General features: G+C 71.0%; 4 protein-coding genes across 12 annotated transcripts; all 4 read right to left on the reverse strand.

The window, feature by feature from the left end:
- Nucleotides 1–214: 214 nt before the first annotated feature.
- On the reverse strand, nucleotides 215–12,567 carry U2AF2 (U2 small nuclear RNA auxiliary factor 2). Of its 5 annotated transcripts, none has more exons than XM_089319614.1 (13): nucleotides 12,424–12,566; nucleotides 10,392–10,508; nucleotides 10,050–10,185; nucleotides 9,191–9,235; nucleotides 8,170–8,273; nucleotides 7,870–8,021; nucleotides 6,570–6,686; nucleotides 5,858–5,996; nucleotides 3,114–3,193; nucleotides 2,573–2,695; nucleotides 2,213–2,299; nucleotides 1,797–2,045; nucleotides 215–781 (listed from the first exon to the last, which is right to left on the reverse strand). In XM_089319614.1, the coding sequence occupies exons 5-13, from the start codon at nucleotides 8,189–8,191 to the stop codon at nucleotides 647–649; spliced, it is 1,104 nt and encodes a 367-aa protein (XP_089175740.1). In that variant the 5' UTR covers nucleotides 8,192–8,273; nucleotides 9,191–9,235; nucleotides 10,050–10,185; nucleotides 10,392–10,508; nucleotides 12,424–12,566; the 3' UTR covers nucleotides 215–646. The 5 variants fall into 5 exon arrangements, with proteins under 5 accessions (XP_089175740.1, XP_089175741.1, XP_069919707.1 ...); XM_089319615.1 differs by lacking the exon at nucleotides 12,424–12,566 and adding an exon at nucleotides 12,102–12,162; XM_070063606.2 differs by lacking the exon at nucleotides 10,392–10,508 and having other exon boundaries at nucleotides 12,424–12,567.
- Nucleotides 12,568–13,802: 1,235 nt separating this feature from the next.
- Nucleotides 13,803–16,295, reverse strand: CCDC106 (coiled-coil domain containing 106). Of its 5 annotated transcripts, XM_070063609.2 has the most exons (6): nucleotides 16,100–16,233; nucleotides 15,466–15,540; nucleotides 15,274–15,381; nucleotides 15,020–15,196; nucleotides 14,325–14,537; nucleotides 13,803–14,235 (listed from the first exon to the last, which is right to left on the reverse strand). In XM_070063609.2, exons 2-6 carry the CDS (start codon nucleotides 15,494–15,496, stop codon nucleotides 13,919–13,921), a joined length of 846 nt encoding a protein of 281 aa, XP_069919710.1. In that variant the 5' UTR covers nucleotides 15,497–15,540; nucleotides 16,100–16,233; the 3' UTR covers nucleotides 13,803–13,918. The 5 variants fall into 5 exon arrangements, with proteins under 5 accessions (XP_069919710.1, XP_069919712.1, XP_089175744.1 ...); XM_070063611.2 differs by lacking the exon at nucleotides 14,325–14,537 and having other exon boundaries at nucleotides 16,096–16,295; XM_089319618.1 differs by lacking the exon at nucleotides 14,325–14,537.
- Nucleotides 16,296–16,850: 555 nt separating this feature from the next.
- ZNF581 (zinc finger protein 581) lies at nucleotides 16,851–18,601 on the reverse strand. The gene is made up of 2 exons (XM_070063604.2): nucleotides 18,277–18,601; nucleotides 16,851–17,956 (listed from the first exon to the last, which is right to left on the reverse strand). The coding sequence occupies exon 2, from the start codon at nucleotides 17,935–17,937 to the stop codon at nucleotides 17,368–17,370; it is 570 nt and encodes a 189-aa protein (XP_069919705.1). The 5' UTR covers nucleotides 17,938–17,956; nucleotides 18,277–18,601; the 3' UTR covers nucleotides 16,851–17,367.
- Nucleotides 18,602–18,773: 172 nt separating this feature from the next.
- ZNF580 (zinc finger protein 580) lies at nucleotides 18,774–21,076 on the reverse strand. The gene is made up of 2 exons (XM_070063613.2): nucleotides 20,909–21,076; nucleotides 18,774–19,599 (listed from the first exon to the last, which is right to left on the reverse strand). Exon 2 carries the CDS (start codon nucleotides 19,585–19,587, stop codon nucleotides 19,066–19,068), a length of 522 nt encoding a protein of 173 aa, XP_069919714.1. The 5' UTR covers nucleotides 19,588–19,599; nucleotides 20,909–21,076; the 3' UTR covers nucleotides 18,774–19,065.
- Between the last annotated feature and the right edge of the window lie 3,111 nt (nucleotides 21,077–24,187).

Here is a 24,187-nt window from a genome sequence, read left to right on the forward strand (position 1 = left end):
TCCTGACGCCACTTCCGGCTGCAGCCACGAACCCACGCACCCACGCGCCCGCCCGCCGCCCGCCGCCCCGGAGCCGCGCCGAGTGCCGCGCGCCCGCCCGCCCCGAGGGGCCGCCCCCGCCCCCGCCCCGAGGCGCGGCTCCTGGGACCCTCCCCGCGCCCAGACCCGAAGGCCAGGAGGCCGCTGACACCGGACACAGAGCACCGCCGCCAAGTAAAATACAACAAAATGTTTAATGAGCAAATTCGTCTTAGCAAATATGAAACTGCCACAGAGGGGGCGGGGCGGCGGGGCGGGGCCAGGGGCGGAGTCAACTACGTAAGAAACCAGGGCCGGGGCGCAGGGCACGGAGGGCCGGACAACGAAATTCAAAATAGTTTGGCCATAAAATATAAACACGCTATGTTCCTACGTGGGAGGGGAGAGGGCTGGGGAGGAGAGGCTGTCGGGAGGAGCGCGGGGCCGTCCCCACCCCGCCCGTGCGTGGGTGCGCGGGTCCGCGGGCCGTGCGCCGCCCGCCCGCCCCGTCGCCGCCGTCCAGGTGCTGCCGCTGTCGCTCGGCCGTCACTCCTCTGCCCTTCTTCGGAGGGGAAAGGGGTGGAGGGGGAGCCGCCCCCGGCCCCGCCCCGCTCCGCCCCCACCGCCTCTACCAGAAGTCCCGGCGGTGGTAGGAGTCGGGGTCGCAGTACTTGGTGACCACCACTCTGTTGGCGAACTTGCGGCCAGTCAGCCCCTGCATGGCTTTCTGGCAGTCAAACACAGAGGTGAACTCCACGAAGATCTGCGGGAACAAGAGGCGGCCCGTGAGCGCGGCCACTCGGGACGGCCCAGCAGGCGGCACAGGGCCCTGCCTCGCCTGGACCCGACGGCCCGGGGTGCCTGGGCCGGTGACGGCCGGCACGCAGGGCGGGCAGACGGAACCCGGCCGGCCCCAGAGCACAGGAACACCCCACCGTGCGGGCCGCGGGTGGAGGACAGGACGGGCAGCCCGGGCCGGGCCACCTTTCAGTCCACCCCAGAGGCCCAGCCGCCCAGCACCGACATCCAGGCAGGCCCCCGCTTCCTGCAGCCTCTGCTGGGGGGCAGAGCTGGCTCCTCCAGCCCACCGGGCCATCTGCTCCCCACACCCGCCCACATCCACACACCGCGAATCCCGTGGGCTGCTCCCCGCCCTTCCAACTCCCAAACCAGCTGAGATCTGCAAGATGCAGAGTCCCGGTGGGCCTCGGCGAGCCAGCCCTGTCCCTCTGTCCAGGCCAGCGCCACCCCTCTGCCTCCTGCGCCTGCGCAAACCACGGGGCACCGCGCGCCCCCCTCACGACCGGAAGGCCACCTCCACCTGCCAGACCCAGTTAGGCCCCCAGCCCCGCTGCCCTGCTCTCCGCCCGCAGACCACCTCAGCACCCTGTCCCCTCTCCCCTCCAGCCAGCGCGGCTCCCTCCAGCGACTGCCCGTCAACACCCAGGTGAGCACCCGGGGAAACGCAGGCCGCCGAGCCCGGGCAGCCGCCAGACGCCTGCAGTCATGTAGCAGGGACGGCCCCGGTCCCTCCAGCACTGAGCCCCAGCGCCCCCACAGGCCCCGCCCCCGCAGGCCCCGCCCCCCCAGCACTGAGCCCCAGCGCCCCCGCAGGCCCCCGTCCCTCCAGCACTGAGCCCCAGCGCCCCGCAGGCCCCGCCCCCGCAGGCCCCGGTCCTCCAGCACTGAGCCCCAGCGCCCCCTAGGCCCGGTCCCTCCAGCACTGAGCCCCAGCGCCCCCTAGGCCCCGGGAGACCAGACCCGCCGGGCGCCCTGACCTTTCCACAGCCGGGCACCTCCACGCCGTCCACGGGCCGGGGGATCTCGATGGACTTGACCAGCCCGTACTTGCTGCACTCGTCCCGCACGTCCTCCACGATCTCCTCGTACTCCTCGTCGTCCAGCAGCTCCTCGGGCAGCACCATGTTCATGAGGCACAGGACCTCGGTCGGGTGGCCGCCCATCTGCACCTGGGAGCTCATCAGGCCCGGCACTTGCAAGGTCACGGGCGTCTGATTGATGGTGCTCTGCGGGTCCAGGGGAGGCAGCGGCGTCACGGGGGCCCGGCCACCTCCCTCCACTCACCCCCGCCCCTCGGCTGCCCCAGGGGAAGACCCACCTCCCAGTCCCCAGCACTGCCCCTCCCGCCCGGGGGCCCTCTAGCCAACAGAAGGTGACGTGCCAGGGGGCTCACCAGCGTGGCGTTCTTGGCTCCCACACTCGCCCGCTGCACGAGCAGCTTCTTATCCCCAAGCTGCATCCCGTTGAGCCCCGCGATGGCCTGTGTGAGGACGGGAGGGGAGGGCGCAGGGAGGAGGTGCCGGTCAGAGGCCGGAAGTCCAGCACCTCCCCCGGGGCCGGGGCACCAGTGGGGGAGGAAGGGCAGGCGAAGGCAGTTGAGAGTCCAGAAAAAGCCAACACCAAGGGAAGGGGCAAGCCCCACACACAGGGCCCTGCTCCAGGCTGGCCGCCTCCCGCCCCATCCCGAGGAGACCTCGGCTTGCAACAGCGCAGGGCGGGGAAGGGCAGCAAATGGCCGGGGCCTGGGGCTCACCTGATCCGTGACGTTGATGTCCACGTACTCACAGAAGGCGTAACCCTTGGAGAGCCCCGTGGCACTGTCCTTGACCAGGTTGAAGGCCTTCAGAGGCCCGAAGGAGGTCAGCAGCTCTTTTACCTGCGACAGACCCAGACCCCATCAGGGCAGGGCAGGGGTGAGGGGAGCAGGCAGGCCCAGACCCCATCAGGGCAGGGGCAGAGGTGGGCAGCAGGGGGCAGGGGAGCAGGCAGGCCCAGACCCCATCAGGGCAGGGGTTGGGGGTGGGGGGAGCAGGCAGGCCCGGACCCCATCAGGGCAGGGGTGGGGGTGGGGGAAGCAGGCAGTCCCAGACCCCCGGACCCCATCAGAGCAGGGGCAGGGGTGGGGGGTTGGGGAAGCAGGCAGTCCCAGACCCCATCAGGGCAGGGGTGGGGGGTGGGGGGAGCAGGCAGGCCCGGACCCCATCAGGGCAGGGGCAGGGGTGGGGGGAGCAGGCAGGCCCGGACCCCATCAGGACAGGAGTGTGTGTCTGTGTCTGCAGCGGGGGAGGGCTAACCTGGTCATCATTCAGGTAGTTGGGTAAGCCCCCGATGAACAGTTTGTGAGCAGAGTCAGGGACCACGGTGGACACAACTCCTACCGGGAGAGAGGGGAGGACTTCAACTCCGTGACAGGTCACGTCCATGGGCCCAGGATCCTGGGCCGTCCACAGGACCTGGTACGGGGTGGTGGGGTCATGCCACACCCAGCTGTCCACGCTGTGCACCGCGGCACACGGCAGTGGAGCCGGCTCCTCAGAGCGCAAGCCCTGTGCCTCCAGCCCCAGCCGCCCTCAGCCGTAGCCACAAACCAGCAGCGCGGCACTGACCAAGGCACACTGCCAAGTTACAAGCGTGGCCCTCAGGCCTGGGGAGTCTCCCCACGGCCCTGGCCTCAGGGAGGCAGTTCTCGGCCTGAGGGGTGGGGCAGGGGCTGCCCCGGGGACTCCGCATGGCTTCCAAGCTCTGACTGAGCTCCACACCCCGCCCCGCCCTCCCACTGGCACTGCACGGACAGAGGTCTGCAGGGCCAGCAGCTCCACCAGGATGCCAGCCCCATCCAGCCTCGCCGCTGCTTCAGAACCGGCCAACGCAGCCGGCCCTGCGCTGCAACAAACCCAGCTGCCAGCCGCCACGGGGAGACCCGGATGGAGCGCCAGGCTCCCAGCTTCGGCCTGAACCAGTGAGTGGGAGTGCCTCTGTCTCCCTCCCCCTTCTCCACTTCAAATAAATACCCAGAAAGACCCAGTTAATACGGCCTCTCCTCCTCACCCGCCAGGTACCAAGTGGGAGCGCTGTCACCCACCTCCATCCTGACCCTGGGGAGGAACAGGCAGGCCAAGGAATGCGAGATCAACTCAAAACTAAGGAAGAAGGGGCTCAGTTAAAGTTTAACTTTAAGGGCCGGCACTGTGGCACAGCGGGTAAAGCCACCGCCTGCACTGCCAGCATCCCATGTGGGCGCCAGTTTGAGTCCCGGCTGCTCCACTTGCAATCCAGCTCTCTGCTGTGGTCTGGGGAAGCAGTGGAGGATGGCCCAAGTGCTTGGGCCCCTGCACCCACGTGGGAGACCTGGAGGAAGCTCCTGGCTCCTGGCTTCGGATCGGCGCAGCTCTGGCCATTGCGGCCAATTGGCGAGTGAACCAGCGGATGGAAGACCTCTCCCTCTCTCTCTAACTCCACCTTTCAAACAATAGCTCTTTAAAAAAAAATTGAAATAAAGTTCGACCTTACTCTCAGCTGCCCCAGGGCTTGCTCTCCCGCCCCGGCCCCTCCTGGCCGTGCTGATGTTCCCCCACAGAATCAGGCACCAACCCCGCCAGCTCCCGACCAGCCCAGCAGCGGAGTGCGGGAGACTCAGCCTGGCAGCACCGGCGGCAGGCGGGCCAGGAGCAGGGTCCCCCCAGGTGCTCCTGCAGCCCAGGCGTGCACCACGCTGTGCACAGAAGCCCTGGCCACAACACTAACTGGAAGCCGAGGCACAAGGCAAACACCGGAGTCAAAAAGGCAGCCCCAAAGTTGAACTCAACCACGTGCTCCCCGAGACAGCCCAGCAGGCTGGGGGCAACTGCCCAGTCCCCCCGTAGCCAGACGCCGCGCTCGGGCTCTGAGCCGGCGTGCCAAGTCTCAGGGAGGCAGTAGCCAGGCTCCCCAGGCCTGGGTGTCTCCCTTTAAGGAGCCGGGAGAACACTCGCACCCTGGGTGCATGCTAACGGCCCGTGCCAAGTGTGTGCCTCAGCCTGACCTGATGCCGGGCAGCAGGGTGCCCCGCAGGCCAGCACCTGCTCCCCACAACTGCTTCCTGACCCGTGCTTTTGCTTCTAGCCTCTGCACAGATTACAATTACTGTCCTCTGGGGGAACGCCAGGCCCTGACAGGGAACCCCCCGGCAGAGCCGCGCTTCCGGCCGTGCCCTTCCCAGAACACAGGCTGCCCAGCCACGCTCCCACTGCTCCGCCCGGCCGACAGCTGTCACCAAGGGAGCGGACCAGGAGTCACGCCCTGAGTCCGTGCCGGGCAGGCACTGGCCGGGCAAGGACCCCACTGACTTCACCTCCCTGGGCAAGTTACGGACCACCTCGTGCCTAGCAAGCTTTCGCAGTAAACGGCACCCTGCCCCAGGACAGCCCCGACGCCGCCCAGGGACTGCTGGGTGCCAGCCTTTGGCCCTGGATGGACAAAGGCCGGGTGGACAGTTCAACCAGGCAGCCCCGGGCTCCACAAACGCATCATCAACCTTGGGCCTCCCGCTCACCTACAGCGGCACCAGCTGCCTCCACGGCCAGAGTGCTTCCTGCACCCCCAACAGGAGGGTCTCAAGCCCAAATCCTCAGTGACCCTGACGGCAACCTGGCCCGGGTGCCAAGGGCAGCCTGCACACTTCCTAGAGACAGCTATTGCATGCTGGGAAGTCCTCATGCAGCCCACTCAGGTGGAAATGGCCTGGAACACAGGACCCAGGGCACACACTGGGAGCCCTGCACCCTCCGAGGTCCCCAGGCCTGGAGGCCCAGGGCTGGGGTGAGGCCCAGGGCAGGGGTGAGGCCCAGGCTGCAAGTCCCACACCAGCTGCTGCACCTGCAGCCTGGTCCTCGTCAGCCCCCGAGCAGCTGTGTGTCCTCACGCAGACCTCAGCCCAGCCGCTGTGGCCAGGCCCCACCTCGGCCACGCAGGGGGACCGCCCGACTCAGGGCGTGGGGAAGCACCACACCATGCCTACACAGCCGGGCTGGGCTGAGAAGGGGCCCGGCCCCCCACTCACCAGGCACGTAGACGGAGGGGTTCTCCGACATGCCGGGCAGGGGCTGGTAGTCGTGAGGCCTGCGGATCTTCAGCGACTGGCCCTGGAAGATGATGCCGTCGAAGGCCATGGCCTGGGTGGTCTCATCCACAGAGCGGAACTGAGAGACAGGAGAGAGGGGGTGAGGGACAGCCCCCAGGGCTTCTCTTCCCTTTCACACCCCATGTGCCACGTCCCGTGCCGGCCACATCCTGCCTCCAGGGCCCAGTGTTCTAGGGAGCGAAGACACCAGCGCCCCAGACACCCACAGGCACGGCAAGGGAAGAGGGCTCGGTGCAGAAGGTCCCAGGGGAGCGCCACTACGCAGGCGCCGAGCAGACAGCCCCTGAGACAAGCACAGAGCGCGAGCGCACCGCTCAGCAGCCTCTACGGCCACAAGCCCGCTTCTGTGCCTTCACGGCGTCCGGCAAGACCAGGGCTCCGACCCCAACCCACGGTCCACAGCAGTCGGTCTGGGAGCACCGCCGGTCAACCCGAGGGAGCCGGCCCAGCCCAGCCGCGCGAGGCAGGAGCACAGCGTCTTCAGGAACAGGTCCAGGGGTCTGGACAGGTGCCTGGGCCACACGCCAGCAGAGGGCGGGCTGGAGGCAGGTTTGGGTTCTCAGAGCACACCAGAGCAGCCGAGGGACAAGGACGGACTGCACATGCCCGACCCCAGCACTGGCCCGCTCACCTCCAGAAAAGCAAAGTTCTTGTCTTGGTTAATCTGCACAGCCAACACAGGGTTCCCAGGAGCCTGCGTCAGCCCCCCCAGGCGCATCTGGGCGTTGAAGAAATCCATCATGGCCTCCTGCAGAGGGAATAGGAGACAGGGGGGGGCGGGGGAAGGGAGGTGGAGAGAGGAGGGGAAGGGTGAGAGAGGGAGACACAGAGGGGTTTGGGGGTAAGGGGGAGGGATGAGGGGTGAGGGAGGGGAGGGGGAGGGGACAGTGAAATATGGGGAGTAGGGGGCGAAAGGGCCAAAAGCAAGAGGAAGGTGAGAGAAGACAGGGAGGCAGCAGCGAGAGGCGGCACAGGGCGGGAGATGGGTCGATGCGGCCGACAGGACGGAGGTTGGGAGGGAGCCACGGGGGCCCCAGGCCATCGGGGAGACGACAGCAGGCGTCAGACGGGCAGGGGAGGAGACAGCATGTGGGAGGAGAGGACCCAGGACACGACGGAGCAGATGAGGACAGGCAGGAGCAGGAACCGAGAGAGAGAGAGGCCACAGGGGCGGGCAGGGCGACCAGGACAGAGCAGAGCGAGGAGATCCAGAGGTGGGGGCGGGGCGGGAGGAGGGGCGGGAGGGGAGGAGAAAAGAGTGATGCGGAGGGACCTGGCCCTGGAGTCCGGGGGCTGGTTTATCAAATGTAGCAAAGTGCAGGTTGAGAAAGTCAGAATGGACCTTACTTGCCTTCGACGATGGTAGCAAACTTTTTGTTGCTACGAGGGATCTCAGCCCCACAATATTTCACTTTAAAGAGAAATGGAAACAACTCTTTGATCTCGGGATTCTCAGGGGGTGCCACGGGAAGGGGTGGGGAGGGTCGGGGGACAGGAGCGGCGGGGAAGGTGGCAGGGAGGAGGTCAGGGCATCAAAACAGAGCAGCGACCATGGGAGGGAGGGAGGGCTGTGGGAAAGGCTGGGACAGCGGCACAGAAGGAGAGGCGTGTCAGAGAAGACGGGCGTGCGTCTGCGTGTGTCTGCGTGTGCCTGTGTCGAGTCTCCCTCTCTGTCTCTCTCCGACACGTACGTGTGATGTGTAGGTACGTTAGCTGTGTGCTGGAGGAGGGTGTGGGAGGGGAGACGGGAGAGGGAGGAGGAGGGAGGGAGGGGCCACCCCCAGCCCGGCCCCTGGCTGGCTCAACTCCATCCGTCCGTCTGGGAGGGGGCCGGGGGGGTCTCGCAGGAGCAGAGTCTGACCCGTGCAGGTTGGGGGAAGGGAACGGGGGAGGGGAGGGGCGGGGGAGAGGGAGGGCAGAAGGGGCAGTACCTCAGTGATGCCGAAGGGGATGTTGCCCACGTAGAGGCGCCGGGCCTGCCTCGTCATCTGGCTCCCAACCACGGGCACCGGCGTCGGAGTCACGGCCAGACCATCCGGGGTCATGGTGGGGAGGAGGGCAGTGGCTGGAATCTGACCCGCAGCTTGGAGGAGACGGCACAAGACGAGGCGTCAGGAAAGCCTGGCGCGGAGCTCGGGCACCACCCACCACACACTCAGCTGGAGACCCCCACCCCCACGGGCACTTCGGGTGCCCTCCTGCAGCCCCCCAGGCGCGGCCAGCGGGCCTACCTTGCATGGCCTTGTACTGCATTGGGGTGATGTGCTCGAAGCCAGGGGGAGGCACGTCCCAGTATTTACGCACCTTCTTCTTCTTCTCATGGCGGGGGGAGCGACTGGGGGCGGGGAGAGCGGGCGGCCAACCTCAGTCTGACCCACAGCCGCAGGGCCCCTCCCAGGCTCCGCAGAGGCCACCCCCCACGAACTCCACTCTCCCCAGGAGAGGGGATCTGGACCCAGGCCTAGGGAGGGGTGCTGGTTTGAAGGCAGAGCGGGGGCCAGGGCTGGACACGGGCACGGAGGAGGGGGGAGGTGTGGACACGGGTGGGAGGAGGGAAGGTGTGGACGTGGGTGGGAGGAGGGGAAGGTGTGGACATGGGTGGGGAGAGGCACACAGCAGTGAGGGAGGGGAAGGTGTGGACACAGGCAAGAGAAGAAGATGTGGACACGGGCAGGGAGGAGGGAAGGTGTGGACATGGGAGGGGGGAGGGGAAGGTGTAGACGTGGCACAGAGAGGCACACAGCAGTGAGGGAGGGGAAGGTGTGGACGTGGGCAGGGGGAGAGGAAGGTGTAGACACAGCAGGGAGAGCCACACAGCAGTGAGGGAAGGGAAGGTGTGGACGTGGGCAGCGAGAGGGGAAGGTGTGGACACGGGCAGGGAGAGGCACAGAGCAGTGAGGGAGAGGAAGGTGTGGACACGGCAGGGGAGAGCCACACAGCAGTGAGGAGGAAGGTGTAGACGCGGGCAGGAGGAGGGGAAGGTGTGGACGTGGGCAGGGGGAAGGGAAGGTGTACACGAGGGCAGTGGAGAGGCACACAGCAGTGAGCGAGGGGAAGGTGTGGATGCGGGCAGGGGGAGGGCAAGGTGTGGACAGCAGTGAGGGAGGGGAAGGTGTGGATGCGGGCAGGGGGAGGGCAAGGTGTGGACAGCAGTGAGGGAGGGGAAGGTGTGGACACGGCAGGGAGAGGCACACAGCAGTGAGGGAGGGAAAGGTGTAGACGCGGGGGCACAGGGGCAGGAGAGACGCTCACATCAATCCACCGTGGTCCTCTTTAGCGCCTCTGGTCAAAGGTTTGCTGGGGGGTGGGAGGGAAAGGTAGGGGAGGGGTGACTGGGGACCCTCGACTGCCCCACAGGCCACTCCCCCCCAGCTCACTGAGTCCCAAGGCTGGGGCAGGGCCGAGGAGAACAAGCGGCAAGCAGCCCCCTCGGCCCTGCCATCTCCCCCCGCCAACTCCCAGACCAGGATTAGGAGAGGAGGAGGCGGGCCAGGGCAGACCAGTGTCCCTGCAGGCACTGGGCGGGGGGGGGGGGGGGGGGGGGGGGAGCGCGGGAAAGCAGAATCCCTGGAGGGAGCCCGGGAGCCGAGGCTGCAGACAGTGCCCCACTGCGAGGAGGGGAGAGAGACTGGAGCCAGAGCAGCCCCGGAAGACAGCCTCCCAGAGCAGCACAGAACAGCTCAAGGCAACCAGCCCGCGGCGGGAGCCAGCCCTGCGCCGGGCATCGGCCACGCCATCAGCCGTGCCACCTCCAAGCCCGCAACCCGCTAGCACGCCTGGGAAGGCCACGCGGGGGAGACGGCTCAAGTGCCTGGGCCCTGCCACCCACGGGGAGGCCAGGATGGAGTTTCGGGGTCCTAGCCTTGGCCTGGACCAGCCCCAAGCGTGGCAGCCAAGGACAAGAGCCCCCGGCCCGCCCTTCATCAAGTCGTCTCTGTAAGGAGAGCCCTCGGGGTCGGGGCAGACAGAACCCGCAGCCCCCAGCACCGCCAGCGGGGAAGTGAAAGAAACGCCAGACTCGGCGGAGAGCTGGTCCCCACCCGACAGACACGAGGCCACGCAGGCTGTGGGGCCACCCAGACGCCCCCCACACCCAGGCTGGCCCGGGCACCTTCGCCGCCGCCTGTCCCGCGAGGCGCTCCGCTGGTCTCGGTTGCGCCGGTCCCGGCTCCGGCTCCGGCGCTTGCGGTCCCGGCTTCGCGAGCGGCTATGACTGCGCTTCCGGTGCCGGTTCTCCTTGTCCCTCTCTGCGCAAGGCGAGAGGCAGGGGCTGGGCTGAGTGGAGGGAGGACGCGGGCCCAGCCCACCCTGCACGCTGGTGGCTACGCCCAAGACCCAGGGAGGCCACCCCCAAGGGCAGGGACTGCAGGAGGAAGGGAGAGAAGAGGCCTCCTGGGTCCACAGCAGAGGGGACCGCGGACAGGGCCTGCTAGTGCCCCGGGGGTGAAGATACCTGCGGATGCTCAAGGGCTGAGGAGCCAGAGAAGACAGAGGAGGCTGGCTCCTGGTCCCCCTCGAGGGCTGAGGGGCCTGACCCCAGGGTCGTCCCTGAGAGGGGCAGGGCTAGACGCTGGGGAATCAAGAGACCCAATGATGCTTTCCTGAAGGGACCCAGCGACCCCTCAGGAAAGACGCGGGCACCGGCTGGCACCCACAGCCCCCCACGTCCGGCCCAGGAGCACGGAGCCAGGCGTGATGTGATGTGCCCGGATGCAGGACGCTCGAGTCATCCCTCTCCTGCAGGCAGGCCACGCGGGACCGATATGCCTCCATCCCCTCGGGGCGAGGACCAGGGACTCCAGGTCCCGCCAGGACCTCCGCAGGACACCGCGCGCCCCGGCACGGGCCCGACCGGGCCACCACACGCAGCGCAGGACAGGTCCACGCCCCCGTGGCCTCCGTGTCACACACTGTCCAACGTGGCTGCGCGTGCTCTGCCCCCAACCACGCACGCTCAAGCACGCACAACCGGGAGCACCGCCTGCATCCCCAGCCAGAACCTGCACCCAGGCTCGGCCACAGGACGGGCGGCCGGGACGCGCGCCAGCAGCCTGCACCCGCCACTGCTGGACACGGGGCCGGCGGAGCAGTCACAGTCCGCCTCCAACCTGCACGACGACACTCCCTCCGCGGAAGGCAAAGACAGAGAAACCCCGCTGGGGTGCGGAAGACAGAGACGAGGGCGCCGGCCCGCAGCCAGCACGCGAGCACCGCGCGGGCGCCGGGCGCCGGCCCCAGCAGCTCTGCTGCCCACGGGGACCGGCCCAGGAGGCGTCCCGCCGCCGAGGCTCAGCAGCGCGCAGGAAAGGGACGCCCGCGGGGCGCCCGGACGCAAACAAGGAAATCCCCTAGGCACAGGTCGCCAAGAGACGCAGGGAGACTGGCGCGCTGGGACAAAGACCCACGCACGGCACGGGGCACACGTGGGCCCCGGAGGAGGCGCCGCACACCTGCCGGACTCCGCGCCAGCTCCTCCCCGCTGACCGCAGGACGCCACGCGAACGCGACCGGAACTTGGCTCGAGCAGGCGCCGTCCCGCCCCGCGCGCCAGGTGCGCCGAGGGCCTAGCCGACGGCGGGAGGGCAGCCGGCCCGGCTCGCCCGACTCCGTGTCCGCCCTCCGAGCCCCTCCCGCAGCGGGGGGACCCGGGCCGTGCTCGCGAGGAAACGCGGGCGGACCGAACAAAGCGCCGGCCCCCAGCGAGGGGCGCAGCTTCCCTGCGGCGGGGCTCGCTCGCCCCATGAGGAATCTCTACAGCCAGAAACATTAGCAAAGAACACCGCACCCTCGGTACTCAGGCGGCAGGCAGGCCGCGGGAGGGGCGGGCTCCGTCCGCCCCCGCCCCAGCTCGGGCCTGGGCCCCTGGACCTCCGCTGCTCCCGGCGCCCTCACTCTCGCCGAACGCGAGAAGCGGGCACGCAGCCCCGGGCGGCGGGGCGCTGCCGGGCACTGCCTGCCTCGGCCCGCAGCCGCGCCGTCCCACCTCCGCGCGGACACGCAGGAGGCCCAGCTAGGGGCCCCGGTCCACGCGAGGGGGAGGGGGCCGTCCCCGAGACCGCCATTTTGAAACAAAGGGGGCGTGGAGACGCAGCCCCGGCACAACCGGAAGCGGAAGAGTTGCAGCAGCGGGCGAAAAAGAAGGGGATTACAGGATCTAACATACTAATCGTCTTTGCCAAGAAAGGGAGAGAGCGAGCAGAGCTAGGGTCGACGACTCCGGCGCCAGCGCGCCGCGTCCCCCTTCGCCACCTCCGCGGGGACCACGTGGGCGCGGGCGGGCGACGTGCGCATGCGCCACGGGCCCGCGCCCGCCGCCCCTGCCCCTCGCCGCGCCGCGGGCGGTCACGTGAGCGAGGCGCGCCGCGGGAGGGGGGGTGGATCGCGCGGCGCCGAGGAATGGGAAACGAGGGGGAAAATGGCGGGGGCCGAGGAGCCAAGCGAGGAGCCACCCCTCCCGCGCCGCCCCGCCACCCCGGCGCCCTCACCTTGTTTATTCTCGTTGAGCTGCCGCTCGAACTCGTCGAAGTCCGACATGCTGAGGCGGCCGCGTCGGGCCCTGTGCAGCGCTCGCCTCGCCTCGCCGCCCGCCCGCTCCGGCCGCTTCGGCTACTTCCGCCGCTAGCTTCGGCTACTTCCGGCCGCCGCCGGCGCTGTACCGCCTCCTACCTAATCAAGCCCCGGCAGCCCGCCCCGCCCAGGCTCCGCCCCTCGCCCCGCCCGACCCCCGCGAGCCCCGCCCCCGAGCCTGGCTCCGAAGCGCGTCGGCTCTTTCCGGACGGTCGGCCTCGGCGGTTTCCGAAAACGCCCGAAGCGAGGACCTGGCCGGCGTCTCGGGTTTCCGTAACTTTCCGGAAGTCAGCGCCTCGCCGTCCGGCTGTGTTCGCGGGTCCTCGCGTCCCTCGGCGCAGAGCCCTCTCCGCGGGTTCGGCTCCTCCCGACAATTCCAACCGCCCCAGTCTCTCCCTCTGCAGATCCGCCGCGCTGCTCCGCCGGACCCGCCTAAGCAATCGGCCACTGCCGACGACCTTTCCGAGGGTTTCGGCGCTCGCCAGAGGCTTCGGCTCTTTCCGGAGAGTCCGCTCGCGCACTCCTCCCCTACCGGAGAGCTTCGGCTCCTTCCGCCGCGGCTTCGGGAAGCCCCTCCCTCACGGAAGCGGCTTCGGCTCTCTCCGGCGGCGCTTCGGCTCCTTCCGGCGGCGGGAACCGAAAAGGGAGGGAGGACGGAGGCGAGGTGGGTCCGGGGCCCGGGTCCAGAGAAGGGGGCGGGGTCCGGGCTCTCGGCACCTGGCTCTCCCGATGGGAGAGAGGAAGGAAGGAAGGGCCGACTCTCCGGAGCGCCTGAGGCGGCTGCGCGAGGCAGCAGCAGCCTTCGGGCTGGAGGGCGCGCGCGGCCGCTGCGGAGGTTGCCAGCGCGGCTCTGCGCGCCTGCGCAGGGGCTGAGGCGGGCTATTGCGGCTGCGCGGAGGTCGGTCTGAGGCGGGGTGGCGGTGTCGGGTTCCAGGGCCCCCACTGCGCGTGCGCGAGGCTTTCCCTGCCTAAAAGGAGTCCGAGTTCCCGACCGTTAAGCACGACCGCCCGCTCCCGGTTGTCTTGGCAACTGCGTCCGCGCTCTCGCACCCCTGCCGCCGCGCGCACGCGTGGAAGGCGGTGGAAGCACCACTTCCGGGACGCGGCCAACGTCGCGCTGCTGCCCCCTGGCGGCAGACGGCCGCCGTGCCACGCCGCGCCGCGCCCGGGGACCGCCCATGCCGGGGGTCGTCGGGCCCCGCGCCGCTAACGCACGGCGCCGCCCCCGGGGGGCTCGCCCCACCCTGTGCTCCCCAACCCCTCGCTTCCCCTCCGAGGAAAACGCTGGGGCCCAGTCTGTGCCAAAGCGTCACGTCTCTGTTTTATTTTTAATTTTTTAACTTAAATTCCGGGCGCCGTCTGCCCGAGCGTCACGTCTCTCGTCTTTCTTTATTGGATCTGAGCGAGCACGGGTCACCGCTTGAAGCGGTAGGTGATGGGCAGCAGCAGCTTGCTCTTCTTGAGCGCCTGCACCTTCTTGAGCGTCTCGTCGTCCAGGGCCAGGAAGCAGCGGCGCGAGTACTCGAGCAGGCGCTCCTTGGAGGGGTCGAACTCGCCCACCTCGGCCAGCTTCTCGGGGGCCACGATGAGCAGCTCGGCGATGGGCGTGGTCAGCGCCACGGTGTTGCGGTCCACGCGGTGGTGCTCGAAGGCCCGCGACATGCTCTTGAGCTTCTGGAAGGTGCCCAGGATCTTCTTGTAGCGGCACAGCACGCCGTCGGCGTCCTTCACTGCGGGGGGACAGCGGGCGGCGGTCAGGGCCGGGGCCGCGGCGCGCGGGGCCAGGGCGCGCGCCCCGGGGCCTCGGCCCCCCGCTCACCCCGCTGCCGCTCCCGGGCCTTGGGCTTCCCGAAGCGCCTCCGGCCGGCGCCCGCCCTCGGCCTCTGCCTCTTCCTCTCGCCGGCGCTGCCTTCCTCGGACGCGGCGCTGAGCGACGAGGCGGCCGACTCCAGGTCCGAGGCCTCGCCCCCCGCGCCGCCGCGGCTGTCCCCCTCCGCCCGCCGGGGCCCCGGCTTGGCCCGGCAGTGGTCCTCTGGGGGTGGGGTGGGGGGCGGGGGAGAGCAAAGCCCGCAGGTGAACGGCGGGCCCAGGCCGGACGCCTGGCGGCCGCGCTGACCCGCGGAGCCCCTGGAGGGCAGTGGGAGCCCGGGAGACAGGGGCTCTGGGCCTGGTAGGCCGGGGACAGCCAAGGCCTCCAGCTGCACCGGGGGCGCTCCCCGGGGACACGGGTGCCGGAAAGGCCCTGTACTGGGCTCCCCAGGGGCCCGACCGTCGCGGGAATCATCCGCGGGGGAGACAGCCAGATCCTGACAGCGTGGGCACGGGCACCACGGGCCCGTGCGTGGCGCCGGGTTTGGGGAGGAGGGGGCTCGCAGAGAGAGGGGCAGCAGGGGCCCCGCTGGGGCTGGGCGGCGGTCAGCACGCGTGGGTCCGCCAGTAAACCGGCCGGGCTGCTGCTGGTCCTGGACCAGCACGGGAGGGGCAGGGGCACGGGGTCGCGGCCCGCGCGCCCACCTGCGTCCACGCGCGCGGAGGAGATGAACTTGTCCAGCTGGCAGCGCAGGAAGTCCCGCTCCTCCTCCAGGTCCTCGATGCGCTTCTGCAGCCACGAGTTCCTCTCCAGGGCCAGGTGCAGCTGCGCCTTGACGCTGTTCATCAGGGCCAGGGTGGGCGACGCGGCCTCCGCGGGCTCTGCGGCGGGGAGCGCACCGGTCACCCTGCGGGCCGGCGGCCCCGCGCCTCCGCGCCCCCGCGCCCCCGCCGCTCACCCTCGAAGCCCGCCTGCGAGGAGTTCAGGCTGTAGAAGAGCTGCGAGTCCAGCGGGGGCGCCTCCTCGAAGGGGACGGAGACCTCAAAGCCCTCATCGTCCTTCTTCACTGGACAGGAGAGGCCCGCGGTCACGCGCCAGGCGGCCGCAGGCCCCGCCGGGGCCGCCCCCCACCGCGGCCCCGCGTCCTCACTCGTCCGCCTCCGGCCGCTCCGCTCGTTCATCGCCGGGCTTTCTGTGGACCCCGCAGCGGAGCGCCTCAGGGGCACTGGACAGAAACAGCAGCCACAGATGGAGGGGCCCGCCCGGGGTCTGGGGGGGAGGGGACCCCATGCTCCAGGACCCAGAGCTGCGGGCGCCTAGCCGAGACCCGGACGGACGGCTGGGGCCTGGGCACCCCGGGGCTGCTGGGGCACAGGGAGCCCCTGGCCCGCACGGCGAGGACCCCCCGCAAGGGGTCTCTGCAGGCCCAACCGAGCCGCAGGTGCAGGGAGAAGCTGCCCCAACTTCGGCCCACGCGCGGCGACTCCCGGCTCCCGGTCGTCCCACGCCCCTCCCCCGCACTCGCCTGGAGCCAGCAGAGCCCCTCCCCCATGACGGGGGGGGGCTGGGCGCGTGCGCAGTGCGGGGGAAGGTCACGCGTGGGCATGCGCCCCCCGCCCCCGCCCTTTGTCCCGCGGGTGGGAGGGGGAGCGGCCGTGGCGGGGGGGGGGGAATTGTCCCTGCAATAATAGGCCAAGGGTGCGGACGCGGCCACCATCCCCCTCCCCACCTCCCCCGCCCCGTGCCCCGGGTCCGAGGGGCCGGAGCTGCCCGCGCTCACCCACCCGCGCGCGGAATCTGGGCCGCGGACCGACGGCGGCGGCGGCGCCCATGCCCGGCGCGGGGGAGCGTCTGCAAAGTGTCACAGAGAGCGAAGGGAGGCGCCCACCCGCCCGCGAGCGGGCGGGGCGGCGGCGGAGCGGGTCTCCGGACTGGGCGGCGGAGCGGGACGCGGGGAACTCGGCGAGGCAGGGTCCAGCCGGCCCGGCGCCTCTCCTCCCGGAGCCCTGGCACCCAGGTGAGACCCCGCCGTTTTCGGCAGAGGCCGGGGGCCGCACTTGCGCGACGGCCCCTTACAGCACTCCCCCGCCCTGCGCGAAGCTCAGGCAGGGAGCGTCACGAAATTCCCATCCCAGCGAGATGGCTTGGCTGCAGGGGTCCCTCGGGTGGGTGGCGACGGTCCCCCGAGAAGGGGAGGGCGGTGTGGGAAAGTTGAAGAGGAGGAAGATCGTGGTGTGTGTACCCAGGGCCCGGCCAGGGCAGACCCCACGATCGGTTCCCAGGAAGGGGAGGGTCCCCCTCTCCCCGGGAAATGAGGGGTTCAGAGGCTGCGTGCCAGCCCGGAGGACGTGCTTCCGGCCTCAGTGTGCTCACCTGTAGAATGGGGGAATCCGACCCCTCCCGGCACCGCGCGGTGGTGGACACGCGCAGCAAGCCCGCCCCCGCACCTGTCCACAGTCAGACGGCGGGGTAGGGGGCACAGCCGCGGCCCCTTCGCGGCGGGAGGCTCGCGCGGAGCAGGCAAGGCACGCGGGGTGGGAAGGCAGGCGTTTATTAACCCCGAGGCCCGGCCGGCCGCGCCTGCGCCCCCGGGAAAGCTGCGGGCAGGGGCCCCGCGGGGCCGCGCGCCCTACATGGGTCTCTTCTCTGCAGCGCAGGCGTGAGTGCGTGGTTAAGTCTCAGAGGGGAGCCCCGTCCACCCGCGCAGGCCAGAGGGCGCTAATGGCACAGAAGCGCGGCGTCCCACGCACTCGCGAGTCAATGCTTGCAGCGGTGTGTCTGTCACGGTGCACTGCACCTCGGGGACCCCAAAACACACCGGATGCCGTCCGTCCGTCCAGTCTCGGGCCCTGGCCGGGAGTAGGCAGCGGGACGCAGCTCTGGGCCCTGGCTGCCTCCCAGAGGCCACGGAGTCCGCGCACGCCGTGCCCGGGGCCCACCGCGGACAGCCAGGGCTGGGCGGGGGTCGGGGGTCTCCCCCTCCGCGCGCTCCTCCCCAAGCCCTGCCTGCGGAGGGGACGCGGGCGGGACCTGCGGGGCGGCGCGTGGCCGCTCACGGGTGTTTCCACCGCGCGTGCTTCTGCAGCGTGTTCTGCTCCATGAAGCGGCGCGGGCAGTGCGGGCACTGGAAGGGGCGCTCGCCCGAGTGCACGCGGCTGTGCTGCGCCAGCTCGCCCGCGTCCCGGAAGCGGCGTGGGCAGAGCGGGCAGCCGTGCGGCCGGCCCCCGCCGGCGCGGTGCACGGCGTGGTGGCGCGCCAGGTGGCTGGCCCGCTTGAACGCCTTCCCGCAGGTGTCGCACTCGAAGGGCTTCACCTCCGAGTGCGTGATGCTGTGGCGCTGCAGGTAGGACATGTACTCGAACACGCGCGAGCACACGGGGCAGCTGTAGCACTTCTTCTGCGCCGCGCCCCCGTCCGCGCGCGGCGGCCCCGGCGCCGCCTCGTCCACCAGCACCGTGTAGGGGACGCCCTGCGTGTCGATGAGCAGGTAGTGGCTGAGCCGCGCAGGGGGCGAGGTCTGCGGGGACCCCGCGGACGACGAGGGGCCCGGCTCCGGGGCCTCCATGGCCTGCGCGCGGGCACGCGCCGGGGGCTGCGGGCAGGGGCTCGGCAGCACCAGCATCCGGCGGCGTGGCTGAGGCCTGGCGGGCGGGAGAGCGGAGTTCAGAGAGCCCGCTGCGCGCCCCCCGCCCCAACTCCACCCGCACCCTCTGGGGCTCCCGGGGTCCAGGGCGGCCGCCCCAGGCCCCTCCTCGGAGGGCGGCCCTGGACCCCGCCCCCCGGGCCTCCAGGCCTCGCGCCGCCCACGCGCCCCCACCCGGGCCTCCGGCGTCGGCCGCGTCCCTGTGGTCACGCAGAGGCCGCTCCCGCCTCCCCGCGGCCCACGCCCTCTCCGGCCGGCCGCCACCTCGGGACCCCCAGGCTCCCGCCCGCCCCGCGGCCACGCCCCTCGCCCACCTACCTGCAGGTCCTCCGGGGTCCTCGCCCATCCACCACCACCTGCGGCTCGCGGGACCCGCGCGGGGAACGCCCCCCGGGACGCCGGCCCGCAGGTGCCCTCCGCCGGCCCGCCCTCCTCCCGGCCCCCGTACGCGGTGCAGCGGCCTCCGAGGTCCGGGCGGCCAGGGGCGGCGCCGCACCGCCTCCGCGGCTGCGGGCGGCGGCGCGGGCGGTGGCGCGGGCGGCAGCACGGGCGCCCCCGCGGAGGCCGGCGGCGCCCGCAAAGACGGGAGGAGCCCGGGAGCGCGGGGCGAGGGTCCGCGGCTGCAGCGGCGGGGGCGGGGCGCCGGGGCGTGCGGGAAACGGCTCCGGCCGGAAACACGCGCCGGAAGGAAGGTTCCCGGGGCCGCCCCGCGCCCCGCGCCCCGCGCCCCGCGCCCCGCGCCCCGCGCCCCGCGCCCCGCGCCCCGCGCCCCGCGCCCCGCGCCCCGCGCCCGCACGCAAGGAAGAGCCCGGGGACCGAGTGCGGAATGTTTATTGAGCCAAGGGGGGGCGGTGGAGGGGCAGATCGGGGCAGACACAGACTCGAGCCGGACCGGGCCCCTGCCCCTCCGGTCGCGCTGTCCACGCAGGGGAGCGCGGAGCTCGGCGGGGCCGGCGGCTTCGGTCTTCGTCGCACGGCCGGACGCGGGGGGTGGGAAGGAGACGGGGGAACCGAGGCCCGGGGCAAGGCGGTGACCTCCGCAGAGCCAGGGAGCGTGCGGGAGTGGCGCGGGTGGCCCGGCGAGGCGGCCCGCGCGGGCGCGGGGCCTCAGTGCAGCCGCACGTGCTGCGCCAGCTCCGCGGCGTCCTGGAAGCGGCGCGGGCAGAGCGGGCAGGTGTGCGGCGGCCCGGCGCGGGCGCGGTGCGTGGCGCGGTGCCGGGACAGGTGGCTGGAGCGCTTGAAGGCCTTGCCGCAGGCGCCGCACGTGAACGGCTTGAGGTCCGAGTGCGACACGCGGTGGCTCTGCAGCCGCAGCGGGCTGGCGAAGACGCGGGCGCACTCCGGGCAGCTGTAGCCCTTGCGCGGGCCCGGCTCGCCCGCGGCCGCCTCGCGCGGGGCCCCGGCGCCCCGCGGCTCCTCCTCCAGCTGCACCGTGTACGTGTAGGGGACCCCGTTCGCGTCGATGAGCAGATGGCGGCCCAGCCGCGGGGGCCGAGGCCCCGCCGCCGCCGAGGGCGTGGAGGGCGCGCCCTCCGCCTTGGGGAACGGGGGCGCCTTGGGGGGCGGTGGGTCCATGACCTCCGGGGAGGCGGCCCGAGGGTGCGGCGGCCGCGGCGGCAGCAGCAGCATCGGGAGCGGCAGCTGCGAGCGGCGAGGGGAGACGGGTTACGATGGCCCCTTCCCCTGGAAAATGGGGGTCGCCCCCCTGGGCCTCCCCGGCCGCGCCCCCGCCCCAGCCTGCGCTTCCAGACCTGGCGAGGGGAGACGGGTTATGATGACCCCTCCCTTGGGGAAATGGGGGGCCGCCCCCCGCCCCAGCCTGCACCTCCAAACCCGGCGGCTGGGAGCGGCGAGGGGACACGGGTTACGATGACCATTACCCCTGGGGAAATGGGGGGGACGCCCCCCCAGGGCCGCGCCCCCGCCCCAGCCTGCACCTCCAGACCCGGCTGCTGGAAGCAGTGGAGGGGAGACGGGTTACGATGGCCCCTTCCCCTGGGGAAATGGGGGGGGACGCCCCCCGGGGCCCGCCCCCCCCGCCCCAGCCTGCACCTCCAGACCCGGCGGCTGGGAGCGCCGGAGGGGACACGGGTTACGATGACCCCTTACCCTGGGGAAATGGGGGGACGTCCCCCGGGGCCCGCCCCAGCCTGCACCTCCAGACCCGGCGGCTGGAAGCGGTGGAGGGGACACGGGTTACGATGGCCCCTTCCCCTGGGGAAATGGGGGGCCGCCCCCCGCCCCAGCCTGCACCTCCAGACCCGGCGGCTGGGAGCGCTGGAGACGGGTTACGATGGCCACTACCCCTGGGGAAATGGGGGGACGCCCCCCCAGGGCCGCACCCCCGCCCCAGCCTGCACCTCCAGACCCGGCGGCTGGAAGCGGTGGAGGGAAGACGGGTTACGATGGCCACTACCCCTGGGGAAATGGGGGGCCGACCCCCGCCCCAGCCTCCAGACCCCAGGACTCCAGCCGGCACCTCGCAGGCGCCGTCCAGGCGAACCCGGCGAGGCGTGGCCGCGACCCGCCGCTTCCTCGCGGGTCCTCGCCCCGGCCCCGCGCGCACCCGCACCCGCACACGGCCCGCAGCCCCGGCCTCTTTTGTCTCCCGCTGCGAGCCCTCCTGGGGTCCCGGCGGCCCGCCCTCGCCCCTTCCCCGGCTCGGGGCGCGGCTGGCGCTGCGGACGCCCCCGGCCCCACCCCCGGGGCCCCGCTGACCCAGTTCCCCACTTGGCACGCGGGTCTCCGTCCACACCGCCGCGGGCTGCGGGGCCTCGGGTTCCTCCCCCCACCCAACTCCCGGTCCCAAGCCCCCTCCGCGTGCACAGCCGGCCCCACCCCAGGTCCGCCGCACCGCCCGGGGCCCTCGGGCTCCCCGCGCCCCACCCCGGCGCCCCAGCCCACACCCCCGGCCCTGCCCAGGCTCCTCCCCCCATCCCGGCCCCCGTACCCGGTGCGGCGGCCTCTCGGGTCCGGAGGAGCGAGCCGAGGTCCCGGGCGGCGCCGGGCTTCCCCCTGGCGAGCGCCGGCGTCGGCACCGAGACTCCGGGGGCAGCTCCGGGCCGGCGGCGCCGGGGACGCGGGGACCCGGGGGCGCGGGCGCGGGGGCGCGAGGGGCGGCGGCGTCCCTGGGAAAAGGCGCCGGCCGGAAGCGCGCGCGGGGCCCGCACGAAGGTTCCGCCCCGGCGGAGCGCGGGCGAGGACGCAGCCCCCCGGGTGGGAGCGGCCGGTGCCGCCGGGGTCTCGGACAGGGCCTGTCAGCACCTGGGACGGAGCCTGAGAAATCGGCAGCCCGCGGCTGAGTCTCGGGCCTGACGTCCCACCGGGCCCTGGCGCGCCCGGGAGTGTCCACTTCCTCCGCCCGAGGCCGGAGAGGGAGAGGGGCGCTTCGCAGGCTCGGGTGACCCTCGAGGCCGCGGCGGGGCCACCTCCTAGGGCGCTGTCCAGCGGCGCCTGCTGCCCATCGCTCACCGCACACCAAGCACCTGCTGCGGGCCCGTGCGGCGCACGCATCGCTTCCCCTTTTTCAAACCTCACCGGCCCCGAGTGGACACTTGACCCCGGGCAGCCGCAAGACGGTTTCGACCACAAATCTTTGGGAGGGGGGTGTTCACATGAAGGTTCTACTGGGAAATGTACTTTTTAAAGCTTTATTTAGCTGATAGGCAGTTAGAGAGGCTTCCTTCCATCCGCTGGTTCACTCCCCAAATGGCCACAGCGGCCAGGCCGGAGCCAGGAGCTTCTGGGTCTCCCACGCGGGTGCAGGGCCCCAAGGACTTGGGCCATCCTCCACTGCTTTCCCAGGCCACAGCAGAGAGCTGACTCGGAAGAGGAGCAGCCGGGACTCGAACCAGGGAACCGGCGCCCACACGGACGGCTGGTGCCACAGGCAGACAGCCTACCCGCCCCGGCGGCCCCTGTACTGGGCAGTATTTAAAATGCACACAAATTCAAGTTCCTAGGCGCACTGGGAGTGGGGTCTCGACCTGGCGACCTTCAGCTGCAGTTGGAAACCCTCTGCCTTCCCCAGGAAACCTCCCTCCATTGAAGCAGCATCGTTAATCCCAGCCCCATCGGCTTCCCCAAGCTATGCCTTCCAGACCCGCGGCCAGAGCCCCGGGGGTGGGGGGGGCCCAGGGCCCCGGGGGGGGGCGGTGGGGGGGGCGGGAAGGAGGTGGGCGGGCGGCCAGGGCCCCCCGGGTGGCGGGGGTGGGGGGGCGGCCAGGGCGCCCGGGGGAGGCGGGGCAGGGGTGAGGGGGCGGCCAGGGCCCCCCAGGTGGCGGTGGGGGGGCAGGAAAGGGGTGGGAGGGCGGCCAGGGCCCCCCCCGGGTGGCGGGGGTTGGGGGGCGGCCAGGGCCCCCGGGGAAGGCCGGGCGGGGGGTGAGGGGGCGGCCAGGGCCCCCCAGGTGGCAGTGGGGGGGTGGGAAGGTGGGGTGGCCAGGGCCCCGGTGGCAGTGATGGGGGCCGCCAGGGCCCCTGCTGGGGGGGGGGCGGCCAGCCCCTCACACTGTGCGTCGGCCGGACACCTGCTGTAGGTGCACAGTACCAAACAGACGCCCAAGATGCAGTACCCGAGGTGGGGGCAGAAGCCATCTCCTGAGTGATTTTTACTTTTTAAAACTTTTATTTCTTTGCAAGGAAAAATGACAGAGAGAGAGGATCTTCCGTGTGCTGGCTCGGCCCTCAGATGCCTGCACAGAGCTGGCGCTGGGCCAAAGTCAGCAGGCAGGCGCTCCCGCGTGGGCGGCAGGGACCCCGGGCACTTGGGCTCTCCTCCAGGCCTTCTCAGGCCTTAGCAGGGAGCTGGGCTGCAAGCAGAGAGGCGGGGACCTCCCACGTGCTGGCTTCACCCACGACACGGGTGCCCGCCCCCAAGGAACACTTCCCACGCTGAATCACATTTGATAATTACCTTGGATAGTAACTGCGCTAAGTAAGGTATGTCATTAAAATTAGCACCACCGGTTTCTTTTTGCCGTTTTTTTTTTTTTCAGCATGGCTACTAAAGACTTTTCAGCATCATGCCGGGCCCACATCCTGGTTCTGCTGGACAGCGCTGCCCTAGAGGGTCCCCCACCTTAGTACCGGCCACTGTCGCCTTCCCGCACCCGGGGTCACAGCCCCCAGAGGGCTTCAGTGACACCCTCTGTCTACACTGCTGGCATTTGGGGCAGGGTCACTCGGTGGGGGGGGGGTGTCCCTGGCCTGACCCACCCATGTCCTGTCCCCGTCAGGACCCGTGAGGGCCTAGCTCCTTTCTGATTGGTGTTACTCTGCCTCCCCTGCTGTCCGGCTCTGCCCCGGTCTACTCTGTGGTCCCATCCAGCGGAGATGGGCGTTTGGCTCAGTGTCCGCGTCGCCGCCCGGGAGGCCCGCGCCCCACACTGGGTTCAGGTCTCAGCCCCATCCTGCTCTGGCTTCCTGCCGCACTGCCCACCTGGCCGACCCTCACGGGGCTCCAGGCTCCCGGCCTCAGCCTGGCCCAGCTCCAGGCACCCGGGGAGTGACCCAGCGGTGGAAGACCTCTCTCTGCCTTTCTAATAAAATGAAAGTAACTTTAAAATCAAGACTTCTGTGACCCAGCCAGGGTCCTAGAAGAGGGCAGGGGTGCACTCCAACGTTGAATGACAGAGTGAAGGGATTCTGTCGCCCACCGGAAGTCGGGCATCATCGGTCCCAGTGCTCCAAACCCCTGCCCACCCCAGGACACGAGGCTGAGGACCAGAAAGGCCCCGTGCCACCCGCCCCTGAAATGCACACAGAGCCACGCCCCCCCGCCAACGTCGGCCCCAGCCCTGCCTCTCCTCTTTCACCCTGCACCAGCCTCCTCGCCGATATGGCCTCCAGTTACCCTCCCACACCGGCTCGCTCCTCTCACACCCGTGCGCCATACGAACGAACCCCGTCCTCGGTCCCCGTCAGCCCTGGGACCAAGCCCAAGTCCAGCGGTGCGAATCCGAGGCCCCCCGTGCGGTGGCCTGGCCACGTTCCCCCCCACCGCCACTCCCGGGTTCACAGCCCCGCGCCACACCAGGGTCTGACAGCTCCACGCGCTAAGGCTGGCAAGCTGGTGCCTGCCCGGGACCTCCTCCCCGCACCCCTGCCCACAGCTGGACATCTCCCGGGAGCCCCTCACCAGCCTGCCGGCTCCGAAGGCTCTCACATGGCTACTTAAAAGGCACCCCCCCCCCCGTCTGTGCCTACAGCAGGAACCCTTCACCTGGGCACT

This window comes from Oryctolagus cuniculus, chromosome 18 (genome assembly GCF_051225735.1).
Source record: "Oryctolagus cuniculus isolate XC-2025 breed Fujian yellow rabbit chromosome 18, ASM5122573v1, whole genome shotgun sequence".
In the NCBI taxonomy this organism is placed as follows: Eukaryota; Metazoa; Chordata; class Mammalia; order Lagomorpha; family Leporidae; genus Oryctolagus; species Oryctolagus cuniculus.